The sequence below is a fragment of the Lissotriton vulgaris genome, chromosome 6, assembly GCF_964263255.1.
Source record: "Lissotriton vulgaris chromosome 6, aLisVul1.2, whole genome shotgun sequence".
Classification (NCBI taxonomy): domain Eukaryota; kingdom Metazoa; phylum Chordata; class Amphibia; order Caudata; family Salamandridae; genus Lissotriton; species Lissotriton vulgaris.
In genome coordinates this window covers 1,868,105,313-1,868,122,437 of record NC_141694.1, presented here as the reverse complement: position 1 = coordinate 1,868,122,437, position 17,125 = coordinate 1,868,105,313, and the positions used below count along the sequence as shown (strand labels likewise).

The 17,125-nt window shown below is 49.5% G+C and overlaps 1 protein-coding gene across 1 annotated transcript in view; it reads left to right on the top strand.

Moving 5' to 3' along the window:
• Positions 1-16,841: 16,841 nt before the first annotated feature.
• LOC147709696 (fucolectin-like) overlaps positions 16,842-17,125 on the top strand; it is a 66,427-nt gene continuing 66,143 nt past the window's right edge. Inside the window, exon 1 of the mRNA XM_086925537.1 lies at positions 16,842-16,908. Coding sequence (XP_086781663.1) covers positions 16,842-16,908 — 67 coding nt within the window. The remainder of the gene's footprint in view (positions 16,909-17,125) is intronic.

The following is a 17,125-nucleotide window of genomic DNA, read 5'->3' as shown; positions in this document are numbered from 1 at the left end:
CCAAAAAACCTACATACAGCACACTACTTTCACCCAATAGGCCTGTATTAGAGGCCACTCCCATAGCATATGAAAGAAAGCCAGTCATTCCGCACCCTCTCCTGCACTCATCCCCTTCACATCTGTCCATCCTGTTTAGCCGCGTGTTCGATATATACACTCTGTGTAGAATCTTAAGCTGGATGAGCCGCAGCCTAGATGAGATAGCCACCTCCTTCGGGGAGGCTAGTGCAGATTTCCACTCTTCCTCATCAATTTCCAGCCCATCAGCCTCCCACCATCCCTTAAGGTTATGGAGCAGATCGGGAAGATTATTTTATCAACTTCTTATAGACGAGTGAGATTGCGTGTTTCTGAATGTGCCCATCTAACAGCCTATCTTCAAGGGGGGATGCCTGCGGGGGCACGTGCCCTATGGAATGTTTTTCTGCAGTGAGTGACGGACTTGGAGGTATTGAAAGTATGCAGTGTCCGCTAGCTCATATTTAGTCTGTAGGGAAGGAAAGGATTTGACCCCGTTAGAGTCCCATAAATCCCCTACCCGGGAGATACCAATGAGGTCCCAGTTCCGGAACCCCTTCGTATGGCCCAAGAGGCCAAGTCGTTCCGAAACCCAGAGGGATGTTTGCCTGGACGTGAGTACAGCGCTGCTTCATAATTCCCCCCGGCAAAAGCCACCTGTCCATGCTGTATCCGGGGTCGCTTCCGTCACAATAGGTGCCCTGATTTATGGCCGATAAGTGTGCGGTAGTATCTATGAATGTCAGGCAGGGCGATCCCTCCATCGTACGACCCCAGCGTCAGCTTCTGTAGAGCTATTCTGGCTGCGCCGAACCACAGGAGGTGTATGTGCCGCCTCAACAGCTGTGAAATAGGAGGAGGGAATCAGGTCTGGGGAGTTCTGCAGGGCGTAGAGAAAGCGTGGTAGCGCCATCATTTTAAAAAGTGCTGCTCGGCCCAACAGGGAGACCGGGAGCTTCTGCCAGACAGCAGAGTCGCGCTTAAGCCTCATAAGGGGAGGGTTTGAGAACTTGAGCGTAACTCAGTGCGAGATTCATTCCGTGCCTGACCCTTCGAAACCGCATTGCCACCGGATCTTCAAATCTTGCGATCCCCGTATGGTGAACGTGTGGTTAACTTAGTTAATTGATTCTTCATAATCGTCGTTCTGTTGGACCACAATCAGCCTTTGATCCCTGAGTGGTGAACCGCCCTCCTGCGCAACTAATTGGTTGCCTGCCCCGTTTTCCTGTCCTGATGAAGACCCCACTGCAAGGATAGCACTAGTACCTGCGTATTCATGAGGGTCGAAACGTCGACAACCGCCTGTCTTTGAACGTCAACTTCACGCCCAAATGTTTCATTAATTGAATTATGTGGAGTATGCTCTGTCTTGTAAATTCAACTGAACTTATGGTCCTGTGTTTTGTACATAATATGTAACTCTGCCAACCAAATGGTCTCTATTGGTTGATTGTACTGTCACTTTAACAATTATCTTTCTCCTCTTTCACCACATCCTTACACGATCACGTACCCCCCCACCCCCTCTTCCTTCTTGGGGCACTGTTCAACCACTTATTTATTGTTCTAATATTGTTCTAATATTCGGTATATTCAATATACGTCCCCATTGTGAATAAAACAATGGGGATGGATTCACTTTCTTTGTGATTTATATTATTTATTATTATTCATTATTTTTGTCCTATTTATGCTGGGACCCCTTCCATTGAGTACTTAGCTAGCCCAGGTCCCAGTAACTATAGTTGGATAAACCCCCTATTAATATACGCATAAGGGGAGGGAGCAGATTTTTATCATACATGGCGGTCTTGTCCGTCGATACGAAAATGCCCAAATAAATGAACCCGTCTGTGACCACCTTTATGGGACATTCACGAGGGAGTACAGGGGTGGCTCCCCAAAGGACGTACAACAGGGATTTACTCCAGTTGATGCTGTAACCGGAGTTCTTCCCAAAGTTCGTAAAAAAGTCGAGAGCCACAATCAGAGATTTTCGGGGCCTGGAGAGGTAGAGGAGTATGTCGTCTGCATACAGGGAGATTCTGTCCTCCCAGCCGTCAGCCCAATGCAGACCTCTAAGGGAGACATCTTGCCTGATCCAGGTGGCCAGCGGCTCAAGGGAAAGGGCAAACAGGAGGGGTGAGAGAGGGCACCCCTGGCGGGTTCCTCTGTCAAGAGTGAAGGCCTCTAAGACCTTGTTGTTCACAACTACCTGGGCCAGCAGTTTAGAATAAAGGAGCCACACCCAAGAGATAAAACTGGGACCAAAACCCATCTTGCGAAGGACCGCCATCATGTAAGGCCATTCGAGGGTATCGAAGGCCATTGTTTCATCAAGCGATACCACCACTGCATCTTCCCCTATCGTATGGCTTCTCCCCAGCACCCCATTCAGCCGACGGAGATTAAGCGCCGTGTTGCGATGGGGCATGAATCCGGATTGATCCGGATGTACCAGGGTACTGAGAACCGGCTGGAGCCTATTAGCAAGAACTTTTGCCAGTATTTTTGGTGCCGCATTTAGCAGGGAGATGGGCCTGTATGAGGCACACAGCTCCCTTGGCCTCCCTTCTTTAGGAATCGCCACGATGGTTGCTAGCCTTTGGTCGCGGGGCAATATCCCCTTGGAATTGCTTCCGTCAAACATACGCTTGAGATAGGAGCTAATGCCATCCGGCTTGAGCTTGTAAAGCTCAATCGGGAGGCCATTAGGCCCAAGCGCCTTTCCAGGATGGAGATCCCCGATGGCGCGTTCCACCTCTTCTGCAGTAAGCGGCGCCTCCAGGAGCTCGTGCTCCACGTCAGAGAGGGCTGGCATCCTTGGATCTGCCAGCAGTGAGTCAGAGTCTTCTTCTGGACGGTCAGACCCCCTGCTATAGACTGTCCAAAAGTGACGGGCAAATTCTGCAACTATGTCATGTGGTTCTGTTACCACAGAGCCATCCATTGTATGGATTTCAGCCACTACCTTGCTCGCCTGTTGTTTTTTATCGAGCCATGCTAGGAGCTTGCCCGCCTTGTCTCCCTGGTCGTATATCCTGCCCTCCCTGGTGGTAGCCATCTTCTTCGCTGATTCCAACACCAACACCTGGTATTCTGCTTTTTTGAGGGACAGCTGATGCCGCGCCCCGGGCGTGTCGTGAGTACTCGTCACCGTCTCCAGGGCCTCCAGGTCTGCCTCAATTGCCACGAGTTGTGCCTCACGTTCCTTCCGCCGGCCCGCTATGGCCGACAGGGCCTCCCCTCTGAGAACCGTTTTAAAGGCCTCCCACAGTATAACCACCGACTCCACTGAACCGTCGTTATTATCAAAGTAGTTTTTTTTTGACAGGGTCAATGCCTTACGTAGGTCTTCATTACGGAGGTACCAGGCATTAATAGGTGCCACGCACCCCTCTCGTCTGGTGCCTATAGTTAAGTGGTTCAGAAAAGGGGGTGGTGATGAACAGAGTGTCTGAATTAAGCAGACCACTCTTACCCAGTCCAAGGATCAGGGCTTGATCCATCACCTTTTTTTAGCTCACTGCACCATCCCAGCTCAGAACTTGGCTATATGCCAATTAGTCTGACCCTGCCCCAGTGCATCATGGGAACAGGGCAGACCAAACTACCAAGCCAATTCTTGTACTGGGAAGGAAACAAGCTACCTGGGACCGGTTTCTGGCATGTCAGCCGTCTTCGGCCCGGCTTGCTTGAATCCTGATGGTGCAATGAGCTCGGGACTCACATCTGAGTATACCCTTCCACGCTTATGGTGGACAAAAATGATTCAGAAAAGGGGGTGGTGATTAACAGAGTGGTCTGCTTGATTCAGACACTCTGTTCATCACCACCCCCTTTTCTGAATCGTTTTTGGCCACTATAGGTGTGGCAGGGTATACTCAGACATGAGTCCCTTTCTCACTGCACCATCAGGATTCAAGCAAGCCGGGCCGAAGAAGGCTGAAATGCCAGAAACCGGTCCCCGATAGCTTGTCTCCTTTCTGGTGAAGAATTGGCTTGGTAGTTTAGTCTGCCCTGTTCCCATGATGCACTGGGCCAGGGACAGACTGATTTGCATATAGCCAGGTTCTGAGCTGGGATGGTGCAGTGAGATAAATAACGGTGATGGATCAAGCCCTGATCTTTGGACTGGGTAAGAGTGGTCTGCTTGATTCAGACACTCTGTTCATCACCACCCCCTTTTCTGAATCGTTTTTGGCCACTATAGGTGTGGCAGGGTATACTCAGACATGAGTCCCTTTCTCACTGCACCATCAGGATTCAAGCAAGCCGGGCCGAAGAAGGCTGAAATGCCAGAAACCGGTCCCCGATAGCTTGTCTCCTTTCTGGTGAAGAATTGGCTTGGTAGTTTAGTCTGCCCTGTTCCCATGATGCACTGGGCCAGGGACAGACTGATTTGCATATAGCCAGGTTCTGAGCTGGGATGGTGCAGTGAGATAAATAACGGTGATGGATCAAGCCCTGATCTTTGGACTGGGTAAGAGTGGTCTGCTTGATTCAGACACTCTGTTCATCATCACCCCCTTTTCTGAATCGTTTTTGGCCACTATAGGTGTGGCAGGGTATACTCAGACATGAGTCCCTTTCTCACTGCACCATCAGGATTCAAGCAAGCCGGGCCGAAGAAGGCTGAAATGCCAGAAACCAGTCCCCGATAGCTTGTCTCCTTTCTGGTGAAGAATTGGCTTGGTAGTTTAGTCTGCCCTGTTCCCATGATGCACTGGGCCAGGGACAGACTGATTTGCATATAGCCAGGTTCTGAGCTGGGATGGTGCAGTGAGATAAATAATGGTGATGGATCAAGCCCTGATCTTTGGACTGGGTAAGAGTGGTCTGCTTGATTCAGACACTCTGTTCATCACCACCCCCTTTTCTGAATCGTTTTTGGCCACTATAGGTGTGGCAGGGTATACTCAGACATGAGTCCCTTTCTCACTGCACCATCAGGATTCAAGCAAGCCGGGCCGAAGAAGGCTGAAATGCCAGAAACCAGTCCCCGATAGCTTGTCTCCTTTCTGGTGAAGAATTGGCTTGGTAGTTTAGTCTGCCCTGTTCCCATGATGCACTGGGCCAGGGACAAACTGATTTGCATATAGCCAGGTTCTGAGCTGGGATGGTGCAGTGAGATAAATAACGGTGATGGATCAAGCCCTGATCTTTGGACTGAGTAAGAGTGGTCTGCTTGATTCAGACACTCTGTTCATCACCACCCCCTTTTCGGTATAGTTAAGTGGGCCATAACCGGCGAGTGGTCAGAGATACCTCTCACAAGATGCGTGGCTGTGCACACTGTCGTATCTTGGTGTAGAGGAGTTAGGATGTAATCTAGTCAGGAGAAGGAGTGGTGCAGCCCCGAAAAGTAAGTGTATTGAGTGTCGGCGGAATGTGCCAGATGCCATATATCAGTGAGGCCAAACGTATCTAGGAAATCTCCTAACCATCTCTGTCCTCTGGGTATTTCCCTGGGTCGGTGTCTGTCCAGCATGCCGGAAACCACAGCGTTGAAGTCCCCCCCTATGAACAACTGCCCGTCTGGGAGGGATAAGAGGAGTTTACCAAGGTCAGTATATGCTTGCGACTGGAGTCCTGGAGGGACATATGTGGATATCAAAGTCAGCCTGCGCCCCTCCCATTTACCCGAGATTGTGGCGAAGCGGCCCTGCAAGTCGGTTTCAGTGTGGTCGGGGAGGAAGGGAAAGGTGCGCCGAAGAAGTATGCCCACTCCCAGGGACCCCGTGGTGAAGCCGGAGTGGGTCACCAAAGCATAGCCATATCTGTTTAAGGCGTGACAAGCATTACCCAGCAAGTGGGTCTCTTGTAATAGCACAGCGTCAGGCTGGTTGCGCTTTAAGAACTGAAGTACCATGGTGCGCTTTAGTTTATCTTCTGTAAGCTGTTTTGCCGTTTGGGGAGCCACAGACTGAGCCTGCCCTTGCTTCAGTGCGGGGATAACGTCGGATTTCCATCAGCTCCTTGCCGGACCCGCTGCGCGGGTCCCGCTATGTTGTTTGCCTGTGTGTGGGAACCGCAGGGCTGCGAGCTGACCCGCAGGGACTCGATCTACCAGGAGTCCCTGCGTGAGGTCGAGACCCGCAACACCTGGGTCGCTCTCCCTGCCTGCCCCGCCCTCCCCTCAGCAGATAAGGACCTGCTGCAATGTTCAACGCTGGGATCTTCTGTAAGCTGTTTTGCCGTTTTGGGAGCCACAGACTGAGCCTGCCCTTGCTTCAGTGCGGGGATAACGTCGGATTTCCATCAGCTCCTTGCCGGACCCGCTGTGCGGGTCCCGCTACATTGTTTGCCTGTGTGTGGGAACCGCAGGGCTGCGAGCTGACCCGCAGGGACTCGATCTACCAGGAGTCCATGCGTGAGGTCGAGACCCGCAACACCTGGGTCGCTCTCCCTGCCTGCCCCGCCCTCGCCTCAGCAGATAAGGACCTGCTGCAACGTTCAACGCTGGGATCTTCTGTAAGCTGTTTTGCCATTTTGGGAGCCACAGACTGAGCCTGCCCTAGCTTCAGTGCGGGGATAACGTCGGATTTCCATCAGCTCCGTGCTGGACCCGCTGCGCGGGTCCCGCTACGTTGTTTGCCTGTGTGTGGGAACCGCAGGGCTGCGAGCTGACCCGCAGGGACTCGATCTACTAGGAGTCCCTGCGTGAGGTCGAGACCCGCAACACCTGGGTCTCCCTCTCTGCCTGCCCCGCCCCTCACCTTACCTCGCCTTTATTATTGTATTAAAGCACCGCTGCGCGGGAGCGCACGGGGCGAAGCCCGGGCAAAGGGCGGGCCGTCTAAGGCCGTCCAAGGTCGACCAAGGACGGGACGGGCCACCCCCTTAACGTCTACTTCCCGGTAAGAGTCAACCTTTTTTGTTGCCATCCGTCAGGAATCTCTCACTAACTCACGCAGTACGAGACATTGTACATCGTTCCTTGATCATCCTGTTTCATATATCAGAACATATACCCACGTATAACCATGCACTCGGACCCTGGAAAACCCAGGAATATAACCGTTAACACATCAAAGGGGCCAGTAACAGGGACCATCAACCAATTTTTTAAACGGGTGACGATCGTCTTAGAAAAAGAAATAGCGGACACTGAAAAGCGCTTATCCATGGACTTGCTAACTGGTAAGCGCTCCTCCCTAGGTTTGATTGGGAAAGCTACTTCACCTAATGTGATCGTCTCAGATTCCCCGACTTCCACCATTCCTCCTACTGACATTGATTCACTCACTCCCTTGGGAAATGAGGTGAGAGAGGGAAAAACCAGATAGTCAGCATTGAACCTGATCCAGCCCCCAAAATCCTCCTAGCTAGCCCCAATACATCTAGACTATCTAGTTCCCCCAACTTATCTGTTTCCCCTCCACCACCTTCAGAACAAACAAACAATCACCCGAAGAAAAGAAAGAGACAACCTTCCCCCTCTTCTCTAAATACAATTACCATCTTGAACACAACCCCCCCTCCTACATTACCCCTTAAGCCTAGTATGGTGCAGAAAACGTACAACACGACAGGACTACTTCCTGAAATGGAGGCTGAACTTCTCTCCAGAATAGAGGTAATAGTGAAGGCACTCATGCTTCCTCTTCTGGAGAGAACAAGACTAATAAGCACCCATTTAGAAAACTTGGGCAAACAAATAGAAGATAACACTATGGCTATTACCAAACTATCGCCACAATTTCATAAACATCCCACACAAAATCCTATTGGCCCAAACGTTTTACCACTGGAACAACCATCTACCAGTGGTGCACCTCTGAAACCTGGAACCACGCAAGGGAAAACAGCAGTGGCTAAATCTTCAAAAGAAACAACTAATAATGAAAATCCCAAACCACCCAATAACATTCAGGCAAAAGATGGGGCTAAAGTAACTGTAAGGGGAAAAACACAGCAGAGAAGAATCCTGCAGAAAGAATTCCCCCCTTACTAAACACTAATCCTAATCCTCCTACGAACACCACACTAACTAGAGAGTCGGGCGAGCAGTCACCACAGCGCCCAAAAAGATCCAGACGCAGGATAGTTGATTTACCTCCTGAATCACCTCCATATACAATCATTATGGCAGGAGTACCAGAACTAGCTGAAGGGGTCAGAGAAAATTATCATGCTCTAAAAAATAAAACAATTCATTGGTTGAAGCAGAATAGACCCCTCCCTGCATATGTCTACGGAGAAATCCTGTCAGTAAGGCGTGCTGTCTGGGTGGGCTCAAGGCCGAAAGACAAAAGGGGGGACGTGATAATCATCAATTTTAAGGATCACAGGGTGGTGAGAACTATAGGAGACTGGTATGAGGCCATAGGGCGGATAATATTTCCACACACTATGTTAGCTACTTCTACCCACGGGAACTAATAAATAATCCCATACACCATCATATTAGAAGGCAACGCCCAGAGTGGAGAGAAGTAGGCTATCAATTTACCCAGAATCATTTCTCTAACCAACCCCCGCAACCACTTTACCCTCAGATATACCGGAGTAACTTGAATAATAACTATCAATCGACATTCCCAGATTATAACATACCAACATTCAACCCTTTCTCAACGTTGTGTGGTCTAGAAGGAATAAATTGACTTGACAGTAACCACCCCCCGTTGCAAGAACCCCCCATGATAAAAGAAGATATTCCTTTGGACGATATCACCCCGGGCATTCTAGCTGAAATCTGCAGCAATGAAGGTCAAACCCAGTTGATTCAATTGAATCGACTATGTCCGAGGGAGGGGGAAAATCCCATCAGACGGAGTAAAACAAATATGGCCCCCACCTTAACCCACAAGGAACATAACTTAGATTTGGAGATATTTGCAAGAGACATGGAAAATAGGACAAACAAAAGACAGGTCCCTACCAGGAGAGTAGAAAAAATCCAAATAATGTTATGGAATGTTGCGGGTCTCTGAGAAATATTCTTGGACGGAAGTATCCAAGAGTTTGCTAAAGAATGTCAAGTTTTGGCCCTTCAGGAGACCTGGCTCACGAAAGAAATGCATCTGACAGGGTATAAAACTTACTTCTCACCAGGAATTGCAGGAATCCATGGGAGAGGCAAAGGTGGGCTGACAATCTATATCTCAAACACTATACCAGGCCTGGAAGTTACTGCACTTAGTCTAGAACCGTACTATCAAATCCTAAGATTGGCATTTAAGACCAAGAGGACAATTCTTCTCGTTAACCTATACGATAATTTAGTGGAAAACGAGAGAATAAAAATACTGGGGGCCCTTCGTAAGAAACTGATTAGCGGCATGAGACTAACACAAGGGCTGGAACCCCCAAGCATCGTTGGGGAGGTGATTTTAACCATCATCCCTGTGTGAAGCTTAACAGTAATGTTTGTGGGATGGGGTGTGAAACAGATGAGCAAATAACCCACTTTAGCCATTCAGTGGTGGGAGATTTCTTAAATGAAACTATGTCCAGTTTGGACCTAGTTATATTAAACCAAATAAACCCTTTATCTGGGAAATTGGACCCCAACTACCTCGGCAGGGGATGTGAAACAACTATTGATTATATTCTTACCACAGCGACCCTAGTAAATAGGACTACAAACTTCAAAGTTAAAATTAACACGTTGAGTGATCACTCAGCCCTAGCCTTTGAATTAACTTTGGACCAAGGCCAGCCATTAGCTCAGACTATAATGTCCACCCTCATCCAGAATAATATACAGCTTACAAAAACAAATGGCTACACCTTGGGGTGGGGAAAAATTGACCCGAATGAGCTGACGAATAAGGTGGAAATTGGAGCAAAATCTGCAATAATGAAGTGTTTAGACAAGGAGGCTAGTGAAGAGGAAGTTTTATTCCATTTCAAGTTAGTTTTAGAAAAAGTAAACAAATGTCTTACTGTGAACCAGAAAGGGACTAAGGAAAGAAAAAAAGGCTGGTTCAACCCTGACTGCACAGCTGCCCATAAAAACCTAAAGAGAGCACTAACCAAAACAATAAGAAATCAAGAGGAGATTAGGAATTTGAGGAAAAAATATAGGCTTGCGTGCAAAGTGCGAAAAGAAGAGCTCAAAAAAGCACTATGGGATCAGTTGCACGAAAGCTCACTTAATAAAGATAGCAATCTATTTTGGAAGGTGGTAAAAGCACCTTTCTTGACGGACACAGAAGATCGCCCAAGCATAGAAGTGGCTATCGAGGGACAAACCTGGGTAAATCACTTTGCAAAGATCTTTGGTCAATTCCCAGTAGTAGCCCCCACAGAAAGAAGCAATAGCCTAAATCAGGATAATCCATTCCCAATCCCATTGGCAGTCGAATTACACGAGGTAACAGCCGCAGTTATTGCCAGCAAGAGTGGAAAAGCCCCAGGCCCGGATGGGGTACCAGTTGATTTTTTCAAATTTAAATTAGATCTGTGGGCCCCCATTATAACCAGGGTGTTCGATGCAACAATGAAGTGTGGCCTACTCACTTCCTGGACCCAATCAATACTGGTACCCATTTTTAAAAACGGAAATAGAGAGGAGGTGACTTGTTATCGACCGATTTCCCTCCTGGACTCATTGGGGAAAGTACTGGGTAGAGTGGTACTCCAGCGTTTACAGGAGTGGGCGGACGATACCGGGACCCTCTCGGACATCCAGTACGGCTTCCGAGAGGGCCTCGGAACAACGGAACAAGCCTTGAACTTGGCCCTCCTGATGGGAAAATATGTGTCGGCAAATCGCGGAAGATCCACATGGTATATGTCGACCTTTCCGCGGCTTTCGACTGCGTTTCCCATGCAAAATTATGGTCGGTGCTGTCCAATATGGGAATAGATAAGGCTCTCGTGACCTTTCTCAGAGAACTTTACTCTAACGCCTCTTCCAGGGTGCGTTTTGGAGTACGGGGTGAACTGTCGGAATCCTTTTCCATAGAGCGTGGGGTCAGGCAGGGGTGCGTCCTTTCCCCCTTCCTCTTCTCCCTCTATACCAACGGTCTTAAGGTAGAGATGCTGAGGGGGGGCTTGGACTTGCCCCGTGTGAAAAATAGACTGGTGCCCACGCTCTTGGACGCGGATGACGCGGTGATCATAGCACGCACCCCACGTGAGCTACAAAAGTCCCTGAACAGCTACGCAAAATTCATGAGCGACCTAGATCTTCATATAAACATAAAAAAACCTATGTTATGGTAGCTGGCCAAGTTAGGAAACGCGGAAAAAGTATCTTCCTCAACAACGAAAAACTAGAAACCACCCCCCAGTACCCCTATTTAGATATTATTATAGATGAGAAGCTCAACTGGAGAGCAGCCATAGAAGCGCGTTATCATCAACTTCTGCGCTCTATCGCCGCCCTTATGAAATTTGCCCAAAAATTAGGGAAAAAGCCCCCGGTTGAACTACTTCAGATCTACAGAGCCAAGAGCCATTCCATCGCACTTTACGGGGCGGGCCTGTGGGGTTATAAAAACACAAAAGCCCTCCAGGTAGCAGAGAACATCTTTACGAGATTCCTACTTGCGGTGCCAAAAAGAGTCTCCACCTTCACCTGCCACGCAGAATTGGGATTGCCACACATCGAGGACTTGGCCAAAATTGAACCTGTACTCCTTTGGCGCCGAATATGGGTGTCAATAAAAAACACCCTTACCAAAGACATTATTATGGACTGTAAGTCCCTAGACTGTGTTAAAAAAATAGACTGGTTAATATACGTAAAAAAACTTTTTACAGACCTAGGAATGGCGGACTATTATCACAATCCTGAAACCATTGCTGAAATTTCAAAAAAAGAACTAAAGGCAAAGGCGCTGAGCCATTTTGAAGAGTTACGTATTACTGCGGAGATTAAGAAACCATCTGTACAGCACTCCCTAGCGGTCATGACCACCCTGGAAATGGAACCATACTTAACCTACGTAGACTTGCAGTTCGAACGATTCCTATTAGCGAGATTTAGGATGAACATTTTCCATAGGGTTGTAGCATTCCCCAATAGAAACAGTTGGGAAGAATGTTTAACGGTCTGCCCATGCGATGAACTATCAGAGCAGTCAACAATTCATACCGTACTGTTTTGCAAATTTTATTCTGTGCACCGCAAACTTTGGCTAACCCCATTGCTCCGATCCTTAGATCTCAGAAGGTGTCGTCCTGCTATGCTGTGGCTGCAATTTTTAAATTCTGAACATGTATGCAAAGTTGTTAGCACTTTCCTAAAATGCATCTTTAAGCACAGGTTAAATCTTCAAAATAATAATCTCCTATCTTCTTGATAAAGTAACGGTGATATAAATTTTTAATGAATTGAATATGTATTAGTAATGTTAAAATGTATGAAATGTTTGAACACTTTTATGTTTTTTTGGTAACATTGAAACCGAATAAAGATTTTACTAATTATCCCGAGCCCATTCACATTCCAACTTAGTATCTTCCACCAGATCTGCTGATAACCTCTCATTTGCGACCAAACAAACATACCTCCCCTTCTCTGACTCCCCACCACTTCCCACCCCCGCCCTCCCCCTTGGTCCCCCCTCCATCTCCACCCCCCTCCCTCCCCGACCCCCACTCATCCTCACACCCCCGTCCCATCCTTGCCCAAATGGACTCATGGATCCCCTTCAAAACAACCCCCACTCCCTGCTCTGTAGGTTCAAAACTACCCACTACACCAATTAGCAGAGAGTTTATCCCCGAGCCCATTCACATTCCAAATTAGTATGTTGAGGCTTTTGTCCCATTTCTTAGCCATAGCCATCGCTCACACCCGCGTGGATCTTCGAACCCCTGTCCACCAGATCTGCTGATAACCTCTCATTTGCGACCAAACAAACATACCCCCCCTTCTCTGACTCCCCACCACTTCCCACCCCCCGCCCTCCCCCCATGTCCCCCCCTCCACCTGCACCCCCTCCCTCCCCGACCCCCACTCATCCTCACACCCCCGTCCCATCCTTGCCCAACTGGACTCATGGATCCCCTTCAAAACAACCCCCCCTCCCTGCTCCAGGCTCTGTAGGTTTAAAACTACCCACTGCACCAATTAGCAGAGCGCCTTTCGCCCAACCTAACCCAGGAGTGAGGAAACTCCCCTCCCCAGGAAACTCTGTTAGGGAGAACGTGTGCCAGACCCGACTCCGGCCACCGTGTCTCCGCTGCCCCCAGACTATAGTGTCCCTTAAGGAATGTAGCACCACCAACCACTAGCGGATTCCCGGAGCCACTCAGCAGGATAATGACCTTACCCACCTTAACTCAAATGTCAATAAAATCACAATTACGGTATACGTTACAGTTCAGCAGGGTAGGGTTCGCAATCAAGGTCCTCGGCGTGCAGCCGAATCCTGGCCCGAGTCCCCCCCCCGGGGGCTAGCAGATCTGGAGCGCCACGAGTGTTGGCTTCGTGTGTCCCCTTCCGATTTGTCCGCAGCCCGACCCGGGGGATGGGCCCCGAACCTCTCTCCACGTGCCCCGATCCTGACGCTCCTGGGCCGTCGGCGCCGCCGTGTCAAGCCATTCTTGGACCGCCTCCGGAGTGGTGAAAAAGAGTGATTTGCCTCCCACGATGATCTTTAGCTTGGCTGGGAAGAACATCATGTATTTTATGCCCCGGTCCCGTAGTGCCGCCTTTACCCCAAAGACTGAGCACCGCTCCTGCTGGACCTGCAGGGTAAAGTCAGGAAAGAAACGGATGATTGCCCCCTCATATTGCAGGTCGCCCTGCTGCCTTGCCGCCTTGAGGGTAGCGTCCCGGTCTCTATAGTTCAATATCTTGGCAATTATCGTTCTGGGCGGCTTGGGTTTGGGGACCTGTGCGCGGTGGGCCCGTTCAATCGTGAACATTTTTGACAAGTGTTTGGGCTTTAAATGTTGGAGGATCAGGTCTTCGAGCAACAGTTCTACACTTGGCTCTTCCGCTCCCTCCGGCACACTCACCACGCGGATGTTACTTCTGCGGGCCCGCCCTTCCTGGTCCTCGAGGCGGAGGGCCATTTGGTGATGTTGGTGCACTAGTTCATTGATCCGGCCTTCAAGCTGTATTTCAGAGGTTTGCAGCGCTTTGATGTCTGTCTCATTCGCTTTCGATCTGTCCGTGGTCTTACTCAGGTCTGTGCAAAGCCGATTTACCTTGATGGAGATTTTGTCCATTTTGGTTTCGAGGTTGGTGCCTAGTGATTGAATCGCGGCCATTATTGACATCAGGGATGGTTCGGCTTGGCCCATCTGGTCCCCTTCAGCCGCTCCCGTTGGTCTCTGGCCCAGCGGCACCGTGTACCAGTTTATTCGTCTGAGTGGACGTACCTCCCTTTTGCCTCATGGCGAGCAGGTAGTGCCCCAGCGGTCCAGCCGTCAGGGCCGTGCGGGCGATGGGCGGCCGCGGGGAGCCCCGACATCTCCGCCTCTGAGTTTGTGTGTTGATTGTCGTCCCGTAACCGGGGGAGCCCCAACTCGACTCCTCAAATCATCCGGCGACAGAAGGTGCACCACCTCCGGCCCCCGGTCGCTGACCCCGGCCAAGGGCGTCCTCTCACGGTACCCACAGGTCCAATCAAGCCGCCCACAGGTCCAGTGTGCTACCCATTTGGAGGTAGTGCAGCCAGGGGATCAGCTCCACGCCACTGCACCTACCCTTGAACGGCTCTATCACTGGCCACCCCACTGCCTCCAGTACTCATTACTTCTGCTGGTGCGAAATCCTCAAGAAGGGCTCATCCACCCTTTGCCCAGCACAACAGGAGGACACGCCCACCCGGGGCTCTCCCGTCTGACCTGTCCGATGGTACCCAGCTATGCCGGTCCGACACAGGCTGTCAGCTGCCTTGCCTCCGAGTCCGGAGCCCGCACCTCGTCCTGGGGGAGGGGCTTGTAGGGGCCCCGCACAGCTCACCGGGCACTCCCCTCTTTCCGTGCCCCTGGGCCCTTCTCACACTGTGGCCACACACTTGCTCCAGCAGGGTGTGGTTCGATGTACCCGGGGGGCCTCCGTGTCCCCCCCTGTTGTGCCGCAGTACTTAGGCCTCACCGGGTATTGGCAGTACGGCACGGCCCGGGCGCCGCGCCCACAGGCCTCTCCCACAAGCCGGCGGCCCTCCTCCAGCCCTCGCGGCGTGAGAAGGCCCCAAGTCGGCACCTTGAGTGTTGCTCCGCCCAGCCCTTTGGCCCACAGGCTCTGCAGCCGTCAGTCCTCACCGGGTGTTGGAGAGATGGCGTGGGCCGGGCACAGCGTCCTCAGGCCTTTCAACAGGTCAGCAGCCCTCCTCCGGCCCTCGTGTTCTGGGTAGGCCCCAAGCCGGGGCCTCGAGTTCAGCTTCGCCCGGCCCGAGGCTCCAGGTGACAGCCCCGGGTCCGCCTCCGTCCGAAAAACGGCCACGATTCGGCCGCGCCAGGTCACGGAACTCCGGTTCCCGCACCGCTCGATGGTGCTAACCAGCAGGGAGTCAGGGCGCTACTGCATAGGCGCCCAGGCCAGGATTTTGTGCGGATTTGAACAGGGCAGCCTCGGTCCCGGCAGAGCTCGGGTCTCAGGCAGCCATCTTCGCTGGTGCCTGGCCTGTTTTCCTCTATTTAACGTGTACAGGAAACTATATCTGGACCAATCACCCGACCACAAAAAGCAACCATTTTAGCACATTTTTTAGTATCATACCAAAGTTTCTGTTTTACTTGTGTCTGAGCCATATTATCTTTTACAGAAGCCATGAGTTTCATTACAGTCTGATTTGAGCCACTTGCTTATCCATCCAGGTCTAAAATTAGTGTTCCCTTTTCTTCCTCTCGAAGCTCGAATGGCAAAACTTTGGGGGACAAATGTAGTGGAGTTCTGTAGAACTATAACATGCTGCTCAAAGATTTTATAGTATCATGGCTCCAAGAGTTGGCCCCCACCACAGGGTTCACTCTTTAAACAAGACAATTATTTAGTGTGGGATTAGTCTGCCTAATTAGGTTTTCTAAATGGAGCGTGGCTGCATAGAGGGAACTTAAATGCATTTTCACACCATTTCGCTCAATTTGAGCAGGTTTCACATGTAGAAATACAGCCACCCCATGTCAGCATGAATTGTGTATTGAGTATGGCTTACACAACCTTGATCCAGGACTTAAGATATGGTGGTTAAATTTCAAAATGTCAAAGAAACTGGCTTTGTTTCAGGAAACGTTCTTGGAATTGTAAGGAGGACGTTTTTTGTTGGTTACACACCCTCACAGTTCTTGGCTGTTCTTTTCCGAGAAGGAAATAAAATTTGATAAATAGTGTGCTATGGGAACATTTGAGGTAATCCTATAATTAGGATCCTCATTGGTGTATATATACCTGGTCTCACCAGCTGAAGAACATGAAGATACACAATCCTGACTGAACTAGTGCAAGAGATGGCCCAGGCCCTACAGCACAGGTAAGATATCCATGTACTAGATCTATTCCACCATTATTTGGTAATGTGACACTTTTTGTGATTCCTTTTCTCTATCTCCATATGTTAAAGTGTATTTACATATTCCAACCTGTACATTGAGTATTACAGAGTGTGTGCACGCATGCATGTTCAAGTGAGGTTTTGTATGTGTATGCCTTTGGTTTAGGTTTTTTAGTTGGTCTTTTGTTGTTTAGTTTTAGTCTGAATATTCATGTATGAATGTTGATGAGTGGTGTATCCACACATGTATGTCAGTCTGCATATACGTTTCTTTGGCATTATAGATAAATACTTATGTTTGACTGCAGTTGTGAGTCAATTTGAATATGGTTTGTTATGTGTGCATGTGTATACTTATATATGACTTACGAATTGATCTCTGAGTCTATTTATTTTAATTTCCACAGAATGGACAGCTTCCTTGCAGTGCTGTTTGTTAATGTTGTATTGTTGGGTGCTGCTACAGGATCCAGAGGTAATTAATACTTTATTGGATACACTGACCTTATGTTATATTGCATCTGACTCCTCTTGAACCAGGAGGACAAGCAGCCTGGATACGTATCAGCCAATGAATGACCTAACAGCTTACTTTCATATCATGTTGGTATCTCCTTCACCCTTTAGAAAACCCCAACAAGCAGCAGATGGTTACAAGTCACACAATAACTTAGCTTCACTATGGAAACAAT